Source organism: Triticum dicoccoides, chromosome 3B, assembly GCF_002162155.2.
Source record: "Triticum dicoccoides isolate Atlit2015 ecotype Zavitan chromosome 3B, WEW_v2.0, whole genome shotgun sequence".
Lineage (NCBI taxonomy): Eukaryota > Viridiplantae > Streptophyta > Magnoliopsida > Poales > Poaceae > Triticum > Triticum dicoccoides.
Genome location: NC_041385.1, coordinates 788,841,596 through 788,860,204, shown reverse-complemented (window position 1 = coordinate 788,860,204; position 18,609 = coordinate 788,841,596). Strand labels below are relative to the sequence as shown.

The 18,609-nt window shown below is 39.9% G+C and overlaps 1 protein-coding gene across 1 annotated transcript; it reads right to left on the bottom strand.

The window, feature by feature from the left end:
- Nucleotides 1-12,569: 12,569 nt before the first annotated feature.
- Nucleotides 12,570-13,758, bottom strand: LOC119282266 (ribosomal protein S4, mitochondrial-like). Its single transcript, XM_037562552.1, has one exon. The coding sequence runs from the start codon at nucleotides 13,756-13,758 to the stop codon at nucleotides 12,685-12,687; it is 1,074 nt and encodes a 357-aa protein (XP_037418449.1). The 3' UTR covers nucleotides 12,570-12,684.
- Between the last annotated feature and the right edge of the window lie 4,851 nt (nucleotides 13,759-18,609).

The following is an 18,609-nucleotide window of genomic DNA, read 5'->3' as shown; positions in this document are numbered from 1 at the left end:
TTACTCAAATCACTGGGAAGCCAATCAAGAGTAGGAATTGATTACAGATCAAGGTATTAGATAGAGAAGGAGGCAATGATTTTCAGATGAACGACTCATATTTTATGTTTAATGTGGAAATTATATGGGCTGATCTCGACCGTAATAATTTGGCCACACAAGATTAACGGCTCCTAATTACTGATTAACGTGGTAATTTCTTGGGAGTCTCAAATTAGTATAGGTATAGATAGATAGATAGATTACATAGTTCATGTTTGTTTTCCTGCAAGAGACAAAGACCGATAACAACACAGATGATTCCTGTTAACAAGCCGTGTGTGTTGTGAGCAAACGATTGCTGGTATACAATTGTCAGTGATTGATGAAATCATCACCGACCGGTTCCATTGTTTAGTCTGTGTGCGATGTGATTTGCTCTGTCTACAGAGCATCAACATATATATACTTAAAAAGACATCATTGCATAACCAAATTAAGTATACAATTACACAAGTGACTACACACATAACATTTTCACACACCAAAGTAAGCAATTACATGCATACTAAACTAGAAGAAAGGAGGATCTAATCATCTACTTCTTGTAGCGACGGCGCTTGCCATTGCTCTGCTTACGGCTGGATCCCTGACCGTTTTGGGGAAGGAGGCACTTCCTCATGTCAACGATCCTCCTATACACGTCGTAGAATGTGTACGCCTCCTTGGCCGCGTATACAACGTGAGCTTTGTCGAGTTTCTCCATCCAGGCCAATTGCCAAGCACGATTGTCCTTGTTGCAGGAATCCTTCATGTCTCTCTCCTCCACATAGGTAAAATTGCCATGTAAGCAGACTATAAGCCCACTATTTTAGTACTTGCTCTTAGCAGCGTGGCGGACCAACCGTGTGGGGTGTGAAGTGGTTTCGCTCGTGTGGGATACGGAGGCCATCCCGCGCGGGCTCTAGGTCTGAGAGGACGGCCTTGTCGTCAGTGTGTGACCTCTCTGTGGCAACCGTTCGCTCCCCACTAGCCTCTTCGTGTACCGTGACAACCGTCCACCGCCTCTTCGCCTTTCCCTCTCGATTTGGAAGTGCTGTCGCACGCTTTTTCTCCCTCCATTTGCCTTCACCCTTCCGTTTATCATTGTTCAGTCATCTTCTCCATGGAGGGAACAGGCCGGAAACGACCTCGTTATTCTTGCCCCAATCTGAAAGATGACGTGGTGGAGGAACTCATTGATCGGATCGACGCCATCACCTCGGGTAGCATGACAGGTTTGTTCAAGTCCATTATTGACTCAACAAATATGGTTTAGGAGCGGTTTGATCTCCCCTATCTTCTTCGTCATGACGCTGGTCGCCGGTGTGAGGACGACGGAAGCATCACCTTGTGCAAGTTTATGCCGCTTGATAATGATACATGTAATGTTAAGATGCCCTCGCTTGAGGGTAAGGCTTGGGAAGGCGCAAATGGAGATTGGGTTGTTTATATTGGGTATAACTGCGAGTGGGAACTTGTGAATGTGTACACTCGTCACCGGGTTTCACTTCCAAAAATCACAGACTGCCCTGAGGTTGAGCACAGAGATGATCTACGTACGTTCAAATATAATCATGGTGACTGTCGTCTATGGAAGATAGAAATTTGTCGAGTTCCCAACCGCTCTTGGGATTACAAGAACTATGAAGTTTTTGTTATCTTCGACAAGCTTGTTGTTGTCCTTACTTCCACGCCTTGATGGATATTGCTAAAAAATCAATTTATGTACACGGATGAGTACTGTGATGCAATTCAATACGAGGGTTTTGTGTTTGCTACTACCACACGTGGCACTGTTTTTGCATGGAATCCTTATGATTTTGGTACATTTGTATTCCATCATAATTATAATTGTTTCATCCACATGCATGCGGGTTAGCTAGTTTCCCTTTACTAATTAACCTTCTTGTGTTTCCAAGGTCTTGTGAACATTCCATCACCTATACTTGAAAATTTTTATAACCAAGGGGGAGATCACGATGGTGATGATCACGAGCATGATGACAAGCAGGACCTATATACTAAGTGGCGCCTGGCAACTTATTCCGATGGATCACCTCTTCTGGTACGTATACAGGGCACTGCTGATGTTACTAACGAAGCAGGTGTTGTCTCCCATGGTCGCACTCTCCGGACCTATTCCAACATCCGTTGCAGGGTATTCGGGATGGTTACTTGTGTGCTAGCGCCAACACCTTCTCCCTGGTTCAGTATTGATAGTCTTGGAGAAAACTCGCTCTTCCTTGGACAAAACTATCCAATGATGGTGAAAGCGATCCAACTGCTGTTGGCACAACATTACAACCGTTCATGAGAAGCAACTGTATCTATACCTCGGACATTGCTATGGTTCCCTACCGTGGATATCACAATATGCGTCCTGATATAGGCCGCTTCACAGTCCTGCGTTGGTCTCGAGATTGACAATAGCTGGCCCTTCCCAGCGAATCTGTTATGGTTCAAAGCAAGTGTTTCCAACGCCGAGGATTGGTTGAGCCCAAGTTCATTTCATCGCTTTGTTATTTGTTGTGTGAGAAAAACTTTAGTATTTACTAGAATGTTTTGTTGGAAATAATCTATAATCCAACATGTATCCTCGTTGTCGTTGAGTGTTGATGACTTGTTGTGTATAGTCCAACATATATTGTTTTTCTATTTGGATGATTAATGTTGCCGCTTTATTGCTTAACTGAAGCATCGCACGTATCTATTGTTGGTCTAACACTCACGGTTCGAATAAATAATCCATTTGGGATATTGGTTCCCAATTATTAATAATCTCCTATTTGTAATTAGATAAAGATTACATCAAAACTGGTCTCAAATTTGACCAAAAAAGTACAATGCAAGTTTGTATTGGTGTCCATATGACAACATGATAAATTTCATGAACTTCAAATAAGTTTTGGATGAACTAGAATTTAAAAATCAAGATTCTCATTGTTAGATATTTGTTGCACGGGGAGTAAACATGCACCCAGTAGACACATGTGTTTTTGCAATCCATTTAGGTGCACTGTCACGTGTGCATGTAGCTCGAATTTGATTTTTGCACATTATACCCGTAGAAAATCAATCAATTAATGTACTAAAACGTCTTAATGATCTCTGATTTTTTCAAAATTAAAACGTCCCTCCTTTGGTAACATATATATGCTCACCGCGGGATAATTAATTTAACATGCATTGTAGTTGCGGTGGATTCGCGGTGTGTGTGTGTGGGTGGCTCGCAGTACACTACGAGTTGTGAGCCACCGTGTGGGTTGGCTGTTTTGATAGGCACGCCAGTGCCACATCAGAGTCATGAATTCGTAATTTAAAACATTACAACTCTTTCAAACATACATGTTTTGGCCACATGCGGTCGACAGTTGTCCTACACGACACTCGATACTCGTGTGTGATGCTTTCTGTGGGCCCGCGAGGTCGTCATCCATCACTTTGACGAACAGCCGGTAATGAGGTTAATTTAAAAAGCAGGTATCTCAATGTTTGCGGCCGAGTGACGGTGGCAGGGTGTTTGAAATTCATTCCCATTTCTTGCATGGGACCTAAGCATGCATCCAAAGTACATGGATTTGAATTTTCAACCTATTTATATGCATTAGAGCATGTGCTTGTAGTTCAAATTTGAATTATGCACATAAATGCATTAAAAACTCAATTAATGTATAAAAATGTCCAAACGAACCCTGAAAAATTCCAAAATTTAACACAACGCTCCTATTGTTCTATGTTGACACTAGAGAAAAAATTGAAAGCAATAACAGGCAACAGATATCGTTTCATCCTCAAAGGTGGCACGTTCCCTACCGAAACCATGAGGCTCTGTTTGTGAGAAGCTCTGGTTTTTGATAAGCTTAGACCCAAACCTGCCCCAAATGGGGGAAATTTTTTGCCATGGCATGTTGATGCCGCTCCATGATAGCATGCCAAGTTTCATTAATTTTAGAAGAGTTTAAAATTTACTAGATATTAAAAACAGGTATCTCAATGTTTGCGGCCGAGTGATGGTGGCAAGGTGTTTGACATTCATTCCCATTTCTTGCATGGGACCTAAGAATGCCACCAAGGACAACCAATTATTATGCATTAGAGCATGTGCCTATAGTTTAAATTTGAATTATGCACATAAATGCACTGAAAACTCAATTAGTGTATAATAATGTCCAAACAAACCCAAAAAATCCTAAAACTAAAAGAAAACTCCTGTTTTTCTATGTTGTCACTAGAAAAATAATTGAAATCAAGAATAGGCAATAGATTTTGTTTCGTCCAGAAAGGTGAAATGTTCCCTACAGTAACCATGAGGCTTGTTGTTAGAAGCTCTGGTTTATGAGAAGCTTATATACCAAAACCCTCCCCAAATGGGACAAAAAATTTACCAGTGCATGTTGATTCCGTTCCATGCTAGCGTGTAAAGGTTCATAAATTTCAGACGCACTTTTGATTTATTAGAATTAAAAACCATGTATCTCAATGTTAGCGGCCGAGCGACGGTGGCAAGGTGTTTGACATTCATTCTCATTTCTTGCATGGGACATAAGCATATAACCAAGGGCACACATTCCAATTCTGAACCACTTCATATGCATTGGAGCATATGCATGTAGTTCAAATTTGAATTATGCACATGAATGCATAGAAAACTAACTTAATGTATAAAAATGTCCAAGCGAACCTCGAAATCTCCAAAAAAATGACACAACACTCGTGTTGTTCTATGTTGACACGAGAAAAAAATAGAAAGTAAGAAGAGGCAACATATATCGTTTGTCCCCCAAGGTAGCACGTTCCCTACCGAAACCATCTGGCTTGTTGTGAGAGAAGCTCCGGTTTGCGGGAAGCTTATACCCAAACCTGCCCCAAATGGTAAAATATTTTTACCACGGCATGTCCATGCCGTTCGATGATATCATGTCAAGTTTTGATGAATTTCAGGCGAGTTTTGATTTACTAGAATTTTAAAACCATGTATCTAAATGTTAGCGGCTCAGTGACAATGTCAAGGTGTTTGACATTCATTCTCATTTATTGCATGTGACCTAAGCTTGCAACCAAGAACAAACATTTGATTTTGCAACCCGTTTTTATGGACTGAAGCATGTGCTTTAATTTTGAATTGTTCACCCGAAAAATTGTTAGAAAACCAATTTAAGGTATAAAATTTCGAAACAAACCCTGAATAATTCCAAAAAAATTTCCGACACACATTTAGTTGCTTGTTCTCTGTAGATAAAAGGTCTAGCAATTCAAACACTGTCCATTCCCGCCGTGACCCCATTATGTAGTTCAAATGAAAATGAAAAAACATGTAGATCCCACACAGTTTATTATCGCCAACCGTGTGAGAAGGTGCACCGTCGGTGTATAGTACGCCTATGACTTATGCGAGAAGGTGCGCCGGCTATAGTCCACAATCTGCGTGTCAAGCACACCAGATCTCTCCCCAAATACTCCCGCATATGCATCCCTCGCAATCTCAAAAATATCTGCTCGCCCTTGATCCAAATTTTCAGTAGCCCCTGATACGTCTCCAACGATCTACAATTTTTGATTGTTCCATGCTATTATATTACCCATTTTGGATGTTTATGGGCTTTACTTTACACTTTTATATCATTTTTGTGACTAACCTACTAATCGGATGCCCAGCCGTATTGCCGTTTTTTTGCCTATTTCAGTATTTTGAAGAAAAGGAATATCAAACAGAGTCCAAATCGAATGAAACCTTCGGGGCCTTCACCGGCGCTCCGCCGGAGGGGGAATCGATCATGGAGGGCCTCTACATCATCTCCAAGCCCTCTCCGATGAGTTGTCAGTAGTTTACCATAGACCTTTGGGTCCATAGTTATTAGCTAGATGGCTTCTTCTCTCTTTTTGGATCTCAATACCATGTTCTCCTCGATCTTCTTGGAGATCTATTCGTTGTAACTCTTTTTGCGGTATGTTTGTCGAGATCCGATGGGTTTATGATCAAGTTTATCTATGAGAAATATTTGAATCTCCTCTGAATTCTTTTATGTGTGATTAAGTTATCTTTGCAACTCTCTTTGAATTATCAGTTTGGTTTGTCCTACTAGATTGATCTTTCTTACAATGGGAGAAGTGCTTAACTTTGGGTTCAATCTTGCGGCGTTCTTTCCCAGTGACAGCAGGGGCAGCAAGACACGTATTGTATTGTTGCCATCAAGGATAAAAAGATGGGGTTTATATCATATTACATGAGTTTATCCCTCTACATCATGTCATCTTTCTTAATGCGTTACTCTGTTCTTTATGAACTTAATACTCTAGATGCGTGCTGGATAGCGGTCGATGTGTGGAGTAATAGTAGTAGATGCAGGCAGGAGTTGGTCTACTTGTCACAGACGTGTTGCCTATATACATGATCATGCCTAGATAATCTCATAATTATTCGCTTTTCTATCAATTGCTTGATAGTAATTTGTTCAGCCACCGTAATACTTATGCTATCTTGAGAGAAGCCACTAGTGAAACCTATGGCCCCCGGGTCTATCTTTTATCATATAAGCTTTCAATCTACTTTTATTTGCATCTTTACTTTTCCTATCTATATTATAAAATACCAAAAATATATTTATCTTATCATATTATCCCAATCAGATCTCACTTTCGCAAGTGGTCGTGAAGGGATTTACAGCCCCTTTATTGCGTTGGTTGCGACTTCTTGTTTGTTTGTGTAGGTGCGTGGGAAGGAGACTCCTACTTGATTGATATCTTGGTTCTCAAAAACTGAGGGAAATACTTATGCTACTATTGCTGCATCACCCTTTCCTCTTCAAGGAAAACCAACGCAAGCTCAAGACGTAGCAAGAAAGATTTCTAGCGCCGTTGCCGGGGTGGTCTTCACTCAGGTCAAGACATACCAAGTACCCATCACAAACTCATCTCCCTCGCATTTACATTATTTGCCATTTTCCTCTCGTTTTCCTCTCCCCCACTTCACCCTTGCCGTTTTATTCGCCCTCTCTTTCCCAATCTCTCTCCTCTTTTGCTTGCCTTTTGTTTGCTTGTGTGTTGGATTACTTGTCGCGATGGCGCAAGATAATACCAAATTGTGTGATTTCTCCAATACCAATAATAATGGTTTCCTTAGTACTCCGATTGCTCCTCTTAATGATGTTGAGTCTTGTGAAATCAATACTGCTTTGCTGAATCTTGTTATGAAAGGTCAATTCTTCGGCCTTCCTAGTGAAGATGCCGCTACCCATCTAAACAAGTTTGTTGATTTGTGTGAGATGCAAAAGAAGAAAGATACGGATAATAATATTGTTAAATTGAAGCTATTTCTATTTTCACTTAGAGATTGTGCTAAAGTTTGGTTTTCGTCTTTGCCTAAAAATAGTATTGATTCATGGAATAAGTGCAAAGTTGCTTTTAGCTCTAAGTATTTTCCTCCCGCTAAGATCATCTCTCTTAGGAATGATATATGAATTTTAAACAACTTGATCATGAGCATGTTGCCCAATCTTGGGAAAGAATGAAATTGATGATTCGCGATTGTCCTACTCATGGTTTGAATTTATGGATGATCATAAAAAAAATTATGCCAGATTGAATTTTGCTTCTAGAAATCTTTTAGATTCGTCCGCGGGAGGCATGTTTATGGAAATCACCTTAGGAGAAGCTACAAAACTCCTTGATAATATTATGGCTAATTATTCTCAATGGCACACCGAAAGATCTACTAGTAAAAAAGTGCATGCAATAGAAGAAATTAATATTTTGAGGGGAAATATTGATGAACTTAAATTGTTTGCTACTAAGAGTGCTCCTATTGATCCCAATGATATGCCTTTGTCTACTTTGATTGAGAATAATAATGAATCTATGGATGTGAATTTTGTTGGTAGGAATAATTTTGGTAACAATGATTATAGAGGAAACTTTAATCCTAGACCGTTCCCTAGTAATTCCTCTAATAATTATGAAAATTCCTATAATAATTCTTATGGTAATTTTAATAATATGCCCTTTGATTTTTAGAATACTGTGAAAGAATTTATGGTCTCTCAAAAGAATTTTAATGCCATGCTTGAAGAAAAATTGCTCAAAGTTGATGACATTGATAGACTCTCGCTTGATGTTGATTCTTTGAAACTTAAATCTACTCCTCCTAAGCATGATATCAATGAGTCTCTCAAAGCTATGAGAATTTCCATTGATGAGTGCAAAGAAAGAACCGCTAGACTGTGTGCTAAGAAAGATTGCTTTGTAAAGGCGTGTTCTTCTAGTTTCCCTGAAAATAATGATAAAGATATTAAAGTTATTGATGTATCCCCTATTAGTTCTTTGTTTTGCAATATGAATCTTAATAATGATGGGACTGGAGATGAGTCAACTTTACTTAAAAGGTGTCCCAATGATTCAGAGTTTTTAGATCTTGATGCTAAATTTGGTAAAAGTGGGATTGGAGAGGTCAAGACTTTAAATAGCATTGAACCCACTATCTTGGATTTCAAGGAATTTAATTATGATAATTGTTCTTTAGAAGATTGTATTTCCTTGTTGCAATCCGTTGTTAATTCTCCTCATGCTTATAGTCAAAATAAAGATTTTACCAAACGTATTGTTGATGCCTTGATGCAATCTTATGATGAAAAACTTAATTTGGAAGTTTCTATACCTAGAAAACTTTATGATGAGTGGGAACCTACTATAAAGATTAAAATTAAAGATCATGAGTGTTATGCCTTATGTGATTTGGGTGCTAGTGTTTCCACGATTCCGAAAACTTTATGTGATATTCTAGGTTTCCATGAGCTTGATGATTGCTCCTTAAATTTGCACCTTGTGGAATCCACCATTAAAAAGCCAATGGGAAGGATAAATGATGTTCTCATTCTTGCAAATAGGAATTTGGTGCCCGTAGATTTTATCGTTCTTGATATAGATTGCAATCTTTCTTGTCCTATTATTCTTGGTAGACCTTTCCTTAGAACAATTGGTGTGATTATTGATACGAAGGAAGGGAATATTAGATTCCAATTTCCATTAAGGAAAGGCATGGAGCACTTTCCAACAAAGAAAGTCAAGTTATCATGCGAGCTACTTATGAATTGAGTGCCAAAGATGGCACTACTTAGATCTATCCTCGCTTTTATGCCTAGCTAGGGGCGTTAAACGATAGCGCTAGTTGGGAGGCAACCCAATTTTATTTTAGTTTTTTGTTTCTGTTTATGTTTAGTAATAAATTTTGCATCTAACTTCTGTTTAGATGTGTTTTTATGTTTTAATTAGTGTTTGTGCCAAGTAGAACCTATAGGATAACCTATGGTGATAGTTAATTTGATTCTGCTGAAAAACAGAAACTTTGCACGCACGAAAATAATTTTGTTAATTCACAGAAACGTGCCTTTGCATCGATTCTTTTTCCTATAAATCAATAGACAAATTGCCCAGCACTTACTATTTTTTTCGGATTTTTAGAGTTCCATAAGTATTCGAGAGTTACAGATTGCTACAGACTGTTCTGTTTTTGACAGATTCTGCCTTTCGTGTGTTGTTTGCTTATTTTGATGCATCTATAGCTAGTATGTAAGGGTATGAACCATAGAGAACTTGGAATACAGTAGGTTTAACAACAATATAAATAAAGAATGAGTTCATTACAGTACCTTATGTGGTGGTTTTGCTTTCTTTCACTAACGGAGCTTATAAGATTTCCTGTTGAGTTTTGTGTTGTGAAGTTTTCAAGTTTTGGGTAAAGATTTGATGTACTATGGAATAAGGATTGGCAAGAGCCTAAGCTTGGGGATGCCCATGGCACCCCAAGATACTCAAGAATAGCCAAAAGCCTAAGCTTGGGGATGCCCCCGGAAGGTATCCCCTCTTTCGTCTTCGTTCATTGGTAACTTTACTTGAAGCTATATTTTTATTCGCCATATGATATGTGTTTTGCTTGGAGCGTGTTGTATGATATTAGTCTTTGCTTTTTAGTTTACCACAATCATCCTTGCTGTACACACCATTTGGGAGAAGCCCACCTGAATTATAATTTATTAGAATACGCTATGTGCTTCACTTATATTTTTTGAGCTTGATAGTTTTTGCTCTAGTGCTTCACTTATATCTTTTAGAGCACGGCGGTGGCTTAATTTTGAAGAAATTGTTGATCTCTCATGCTTCACTTATATTATTTTGAGAGTCTCTTAGAACAGCATGGTTTTTGCTATGGTTAAAAATTGGTGCTAGAATGATGGGGGAACTGTTTGAGTTTTAGCATCGACCCCATTTACTTTTGATCGTATTACGCTTGACTCGCCAGAAAACATTTCGCTTTCTGCGCCACGCTCGTACGGGGTTTACACTCCTAGCCTTTCATATGACTTTGCCATCGGGCAATTGTTTGTTTTCAACTGGATTGGATTCCGAACCAAGAAAGATAGGAAACTTTCACTTGAAAGAAAGGAGCTTCAGAACTCTTGTATTCCACCAAATAAGAATAAGAATAAGAATAAGAGCAAGAAGGGGCTATCTTTGTGAAGGGACCGGCACCAGAAAGTAGATCATATGGCCTTTCTTTCGCCAAAATCAAGTAAAGCCCCGGCCCAAGAAATGCAGCAAAGCAAGTCGTCTTTGGTTTGGAGCGAAATTCCCGGATGTATAGGCTTGATCGAGTGCCTTACCTGAAATCGACGATATAAAGTGGGCTCTTTAGCTTGCTCCGACAGAGGTCTCCTTCTCCCTTAGCAGCGAGACCAGTCCCTACCTCTTTTCAATCAATCTTTCATACCGTATGCCTTTTCTACGCATAAAACAAGTTCATGTCTCTCCTCTCTGAAGTCGGACCTTATTGAAAAGTAGTACGCTTTCTTTCGTGGTGCTCAGGATCCCATGCTTTGTAGTTCACGCATGGCTTTCTCTAACGAAGCTAATGCCGAATTAAAGACCTTAAACGGAAAGACACAGGAGGTGGCGAAAAACGAAAAAAGAGAAAGAGCTTACAAACTTCTCTGAACCCAGTAGCCAGCGGAGCCCTTATTCATGGGTTAGGGACTAGCATTGAACAAAGTTGGTGACAGCCGAAGAAAAAGTGAAAGGGCAAGTAAATAATCTAAACATGCGGGTAAGCAGTAAAAAAAGAATAAAAGTAACGCGCCCTACCTATTAGTAAAGTAAGGCCTTCCAGAGCCTATCTAACACAGACATACACGCGGATGAGGACACAGAAATAAATGGACGTCGATCCGGTACTGAAATTGCATAGCAAAAAATGCAATATGTTCATACTTGATGAAACGCACATCATCCAATTCATGATTTAAGAACAAGAGAACGAGATATTTACTTTTTTTACATCTGTAACTACATTCTCACATTTCTTTTTTGATCTCATGACTTTTTATGCGATCGGAAAACGAATGAGATCAGAAAGATAGGCGGACGACTTGACCATAAGGTCGGATGTTTCCGTGAGCAGTAAGCAGCAGACCTCCCCTTTTTGGGGGAAAGCTGGTTAAACAAAACTAGGGATAGCTAGCAGGTATTTTCTAAAGGTTCAAAAATAAGGTATTTCAAAAGGGCTTTGGCAAAGGAGGTTCACCTTGCCTGCTTTCCTTGTCCTCCGTTCATCGATATCCTATACTTGATACCTTTGCCTTTTCCGAGTGGAGGCAGTAGGCTATTCTTGTTCTTAGCTTTATATGCCGAAACATGCCATTGCGTAGGCTCGTAGGCGTAGTTCGTATTCGTATTTGTTATTGGCGTACATAATTTCCTTACTACGTCTATCGCTCGTAGGAATATCTCTAAATAGGAATCGTAGTCCTCGTATGTACATCTTTCGTATTGTGATAAAGCACCTATGCCGCTAGAAATAGTAGCGCCTTAAAGAAGGCGTTCCAGGTTCTTTTTCCCCTGGTTTGTATCAGAGCCGACCACTGATAATAGGCAAAATGAAACATTTGGTGTGTTTTAATTCATTCTCAATCTTGTTTCCCCTTGCGCTCCGAGGGAAATAAAGGGGAAATCACTGATTCATTTGGAGCTGTTTTCTAACTGACTCATTGACATGAGATATTGGATGCGATGCGCCAGTCTATCACTCGTACTACAGCGGACAAAGGTCACCGGCAAACGACCGTTCCACAATGGAACCTGGCACTACTGTTTGCCCTAAGGGCCGACCCACCTTTTCAGAGAAATAGACACATGACATCACTATATTACGCATTTTCGAGATAAGAAAGTGGAGAATGCACTCTTCCCTTTTTTTTACATTTTAAACTCATGTTCATGGTCTGTTTTATTCCCAATTGTTGCCCATGTGAAAAGAAAGAAGAGAAATTGGGCCATGTTTCCCGAGAGAGACTGCCTTCTCTTAGGCCAGCAGTCTTATACTTATAGTCGACTGCTCTATGACGATCTGACCTCTTTCCTGGGCTCTGCTTGCTCGTCTACGCTCCGACCAATTCAGTCAAAATCGAAAAAATGATGTTTCCTTGAAAAAGTCTAAGAAATAGTAGTAGTAGTCAAAAAGTGCACTTTTTCCATATATTTCGATTTATAGGGATCGCTATCTTTATCTCTATCCACAGAGATACCTATCTATATAGAGAGAGATTTTTCTCAAAATTGATCTAGACTATCCTCTATCCGGATAGATATGTCCCTATGAGCGACTAGGCCGATCTTTTTTTATATGTTTTGGCCACGTCCGTTTCCGCTCTGAAGAGGAAGGTTTGGATCTTTCAATCTTATGTCGTGAGGGATGTGACCTATGTTAGGTCCATAAGATACCACAGCTTTTAGTGTTCTATGATTCACCTCCGAATAATGAGTAGGTAGTTCGATCCTTTTGATTCTTATCTTCCTAGTAAATGGGTATCCGGAGCAATAGGTTGAATTACTATATAAAGAAGACTTTTCTACAAAAGGACTTATTGTTCGAGTAGGAAGATTTCGGTTTTTGTCCTTCCCTCTTTTCAATAAGAAGAAGTATTTGAAATGAAACAAATTCCTCTTCATTCTGTTGTGTTCAGCGAAGGAACTGCCTAAGCATACTTTTGCGGATCCAAACTTCTTTGTTCTTTCAAAGTCTTCTTCTTGCATATAAGAACGCAACTTTTGCAATTCCTTGGATTTGAGTAGTAAGCGGCATCCCCTCTGAGTTGTGAGTAAGCGGAACCATTCTTTTTTTGTTCTTCTCCAGATTCTGGCCGGTAGGAATTTGCCTCTTCTTTTTCCAACTGATATGGCAGATAGGAATTTGCCTATGATTTTTCCAACTGATATGTCGATATAGAAAGATCTCCTTATTTCAAAACCGCGGGTTCTCGCGTCATTTTCTTTAAAAGATATTAGATCACCGTGGGAAACTTTCAAATGAGTAATGGTTACCAGTCCATTATTCAAACAAAACCTTCGATGACTTATCGGCTGCCTTGCTTGAGGAAGAGTGTCACTAAAATGGAGATGAACCGGAATCACGTCCGATCTTGTTTCTTGATTGAGTAAAAAAGGGATATATGAAGTTCGTTGTCTTCCTCTGTGCATCTCCCTTATGGGTAAATCCCCATAATAAAGAGACAACTTTCGTGTAGTTTGTGATTTGATGTTACTGTTTCGATTTTCTCTCCGAGAAAGATTTCTTTTAATGGATCTCCTCTTGTTCCTCAATCTTCGGAGAATATGGCGTTGGATTAGAGAAAGTTCTCTGTTCCGAACATTTCCTGGAAGTAGACGACACGTTTTAAATCTTAATGCTGGCATGGCATATTTCATTGAATCAGTCTTTTTCGCCACATCGCGTATAAAGGGAATCGAACCCAACTCTTCCACGAACCCCCCACGAATGGCCCTCCCTTAATTCAATGAACTATGAGAATTCCTTTTTTCGTTTTTTCTTTTCAGTTCTCATAAGTCCTTGATATACTAGCAGAAACTCAATACTTGACCGACTGCGTCAAAGTGCTCAGGTAAAGTGGCAGTGGTTGAAAGCGAGCGGAAACGTCAGTGTTTTCTGTGTGTTACGATAGTAGTGGTGAAAGAAAATCCAATTCAAATATCTCAACGTAAAAGGAAAATCGTTTCACTTTGAAAGGAAAGCTAGCTATATGAGATCGAAATCACTCTATCTACGATATTCATTGCACCATGATTGAAGGACGATGAGGGGCAGGTTATATTCCCTTTCTTCTGATCGAATGAGCTCAAAGGCAAAAGGCACTAAAGATGTTTAAGATGTTTCATCAGAATTGCTATTGACATCGACTCGTGCGAGAGATTAGCAAGCACCTCAGGGTTGTGAGAAATCTATCCCCAAAACCCATAATTGGATCTATTGTTTTCACTTTCTTTCCCAAAGAATGCATCTGTTCATACCAGAATTGCTTATATTGCTCGCCCTAAGATGGAAAATGCGATAGAACCCACTTTACATACCTCCATAGGAGGAGATCCCTTAGAAGAGAGTGAAACAGGCAGTACAGCAATTCACAAGCCATAGAGAACGAAACTCGGAAGAAGATCTAGTTTCAAGTCAGCTAGGAAGACCTCTTTCTTAAATTACAGTAAAGGGGTCCACATAAGCCCCAATTATTCCCTAGCTTGTTAATCCAACATATCAGTTGGCGTGTCTGAATAAGAAAGAGTTGGGCGATGGTTTTAGAAAACCCGAAACTAGCCATGCCCTAAAGAAAGTGAACTCCAATCTACGTGAATCACGAAAGAAGCAAAGCCGGTCAAATAATCGATTATATGCCTTCTCTTTCCATAAGACCGATGGCCTTAGTAACGTAACACACAGAAGGAATAGAAGACAGAGCGAGGGGATATGTCACGAGCAAAAGGGATGAACAACTACCCCTGTATTCGTAGCTTTGTGTAATAGGGGGAACGACTGTTGAGTAAAAAAGCTGAGTGAGAAGGAAGCAAAGGATCGGTTGTGGCGGGATATGAAGTGCTCTGCTAAGCCAATACGAATGTTTACATACGAACCCATGCCAATACATATGAGTAGTAGGGGTATGGAAATTCTCATCAATTAAAGGTTAGGGCTCGGTTTCCGGTTGACTTTTCGAATCCTATCCTCTGTTTCTGGTTAAACCAATTAAATAGGAGTATCCACCCAACTTTCATATGTTGTTGTTCCTATACGCTAACGGGTTCATCTTTATAGGCAATGATTTCATTTGTATTCCACTTCGTACGTATACCCATCGCTTTGTTTACCATCCCTATCGTCTCGAATAAGGTTTCCTAGCCTAGCCCATATCGATGTCAGCTACCGAAAGAGAAAATTGGTCTAAGGGCAGCATCTACTCATTCATCACTTGCCTCACATCGAAAGAGGCATGGCTTCTCTCTTCACCCACTCCCCTGTTTGCGAGCTTCAATAGCATGGAAGAATGTGTTCAAAGAACATAGTTTCACATCTACATTTTCTCCATTTGATCTTGATCAATAATTCACTTATAGAAATAGAATAGAATAGAAATATCAAGAGAAACACTCTTCTTTCCGAAGATCCATTTCAAGTGGGACATCGTTCATAGGGAGTGCACATCCAATGCACCCTCTACTCTTCACTCTTCACTCTTGTGCTCGATATCCTCTTCAACAAGGATTTGCGGCTCGAGTCCCTTTATTTTTCCAAAGGTAAAAGATGGAACAGACCGAATCCAAGCCATATAATTGCTTGATGCTCTAGAGTGCTTAGTTGGAAAAGAGTTTTCTATGTCGTTCAAACTAATGCTCGATTTAGAATTCTATAACAAAAAAAGAAACAAGCAATTAATCTATCTCACCTATATTATGAAGCAGCTGCTAGGCCTGATAGCGAAGTGAGCTTTGTGACTTTTAGTAGGGTTGTATCGTCCGTCTTCAACATTCATCCATAAGACTTATTTATTCGATTCATTGTATCTCGAACAGAGGTAAGTCCAGCTTCCTCCTCTTTTCTTTCTTTTTGTTAGTGGCTTTCTCTTTTTAGAAGTCGAACTCTAGACTTGGCAAAAGTCCTATCCTTTCTTGTAGCAGAGCTACGTCCTAATTGATTGTATCATGCTCTTTCGGGTCGAGGCACCTCTAATGTAATCTTTGTCTAGAGGAAGGAAAGGAGGACTTTCACAGAAAAACAAAAGCTGTATGCCAAAAAGAGCCAATGTGAATTTAGGTTCAAAAGGATCAATAGCACATGACGAAGTTCAAGTGTCTTCTCTTCAAGAGAATAGAGCATAATTGTAGGATTATATGGATATCAGTGCTTTTATTCAATTCCCGAGGCACTCTTCAACGATTGAGGAGATTCCCGAGGCAGTCTTAGTGCTATCGTCAGGGTCACCAGCCTACTGTACCCCTTATTCTGGCTTAGCCTTGCTTAAACAGAAGAGGCTTGGTTAGCATCCTTTTTATCAGGTGTTGTTCTTTGCTACCAACAATTCTTTAAGTACGCGGTGAAGTAAATAATAGTGCACTTGCTGACAGTAGAACCCCCAAGAAATCTCATAGTATAGGCCGATATCTTTGTGCAATGTCATTTACAAGCTATGCTCCAAAGTCTTGGCAAATAGGCTGAGAGAAGTACTGGATGAGATCATTTCCGAGGACTTATTAAATAGGGGTGCTTTTTCTATGAATATAATCAATTCCATAATGCTATCCGCTTTGACGAAGCAAATCAGATGACAGGCGATCTACGCCTCGAAAAGGAGAAGAAGTGGTTCTCGATACTGAGCAAAAAGTCACTTTCGATGCAGAAAGTAGGAAACCAAGGAAACAGGCATTGGCAAAGAGTGAATCTTTATCCGATCCTATAATGGCTCAATCCGATCCAACAACGGTACTTCCAAAGGCTCCTCGGCTAAGAAAAATAATAGTTGTATTGGCAAGCCATGAAAGGGATTTTCTAATGCTATCCGAAGACGAATCAGAATATGGAACCGGAGGCCGTAGCCCAGAACCTTTAGCTTGAGCGGAAGGGGAGGAAACCGGCTATTCGAACTGGCGGGTGGGTGGATACCCTAGTGCTTATTGCTTTGTCGGAGCAGGGGCGGAGAGGGATTCATTAGTTTGACAACACAAGGGTGTCATGTGGAGAAAGAGAATGGAACTATTCTCCGGGTACTGGTACCGCTTAAGCCCAAGCAAGTGAAGAAATCCTGTAAGATGGACTTGATTTACTTTCCTTTCCAAGACCTATACCATATGGTTTGGGTATACCACTATCACCTATCGAAATGAAACACTAACCTGCCCACGACCCCCTATACCGGATACCTTTGCTTTGAAACCAATGACTAGTAGAGGATTTCGAGGAACAACAGCAAAGGGAAGTAGGGATGGGCTTTCCTCGGATTAGTATTCGGATTTCGCTGGTCTTTCCAATGGTTGTTATTCAAAAGAAGGGTTCGCACCGGCAAAGAAGAATATATTTTCTAGTTGTAGCTTTCGAGGAGAAGAAGGATTGAATCAAAGGGACGAGCAAAGGCAAAGCAATGGCATGTTTGGAATTCCATAGAGGAATCCCCAAGCAAAGGCCAGGACGCTAACGCTAACGCTATTGATATTCCTAGCGCTTGTTTTCGTAGGATGCCGAGGACTCTTGCTTGAATACAACTAGAGAATTATCAAAAGAATACGACTAGCTCTTTACCGCGGGGATGCGTTGAGAGGAATCAATTGTTTAATCCGGTGACCGGATAGGAGCCGTGACTATGTGGGTAGCATTATCAAAAGAAGGAAATTCGCATCCAAGTTGGGTATAATAAAAACTATCATAGGAAGTGAATTGGATGCTATGATCAATTTGATACTTGATAATTGTTTTGAGATATAGAGGTGGTAATATTAAAGTCATCCTAGTTGGGTGATTATGAATTTAAAGAATGCATGTGCTAAAGTTTGTGATTCCCGTAGCATGCACATATGGTGAACCGCTTTGTGATGAAGTTGGAGCAGAATTTTATTTATTGATTGTCTTTCTTATGAGTGGCAGTCGGAGATGAGCGATGGTCTTTTCCTACCAATCTATCCCCCTAGGAGCATGAGCGTAGTACTTTGTTTTCAATGACTTGTAGATTTTTGCAATAAGTACATGAGTTCTTGATGACTAATGTTGAGTCCATGGATTATACGCACTCTCACCCTTCCACCATTGCTAGCCTCTCTTGTGCCGCGCAACTTTCGCCGGTACCATACACCCACCATATACCTTCCTCAAAACAGACACCATACCTACCTATTATGGCATTTCCATAGCAATTCCGAGATATATTGCCATGCATCTTTCCACCGTTTCGTTTATATGACACGCATCATTATTGTCATATTGCTCTTTGCATGATCATGTAGTTGACATCGTGTTTGTGGCAAGGCCACCTTCATAATTTTCATACATGTCACTCTTCATTCATTGCATATCCCGGTACACCACCGGAGACATTCATATAGAGTCATATCTTGTTTTAAGTATTGAGTTGTAATCTTGAGTTGTAAATCAATAAAAGTGTGATGATCTTCATTATTAGAGCATTGTCCCAAGTGAGGAAAGTATGATGAAGACTATGATTCCCCCACAAGTCGGGTTGAGACTTCGGAGTATATATATATATATATATATAT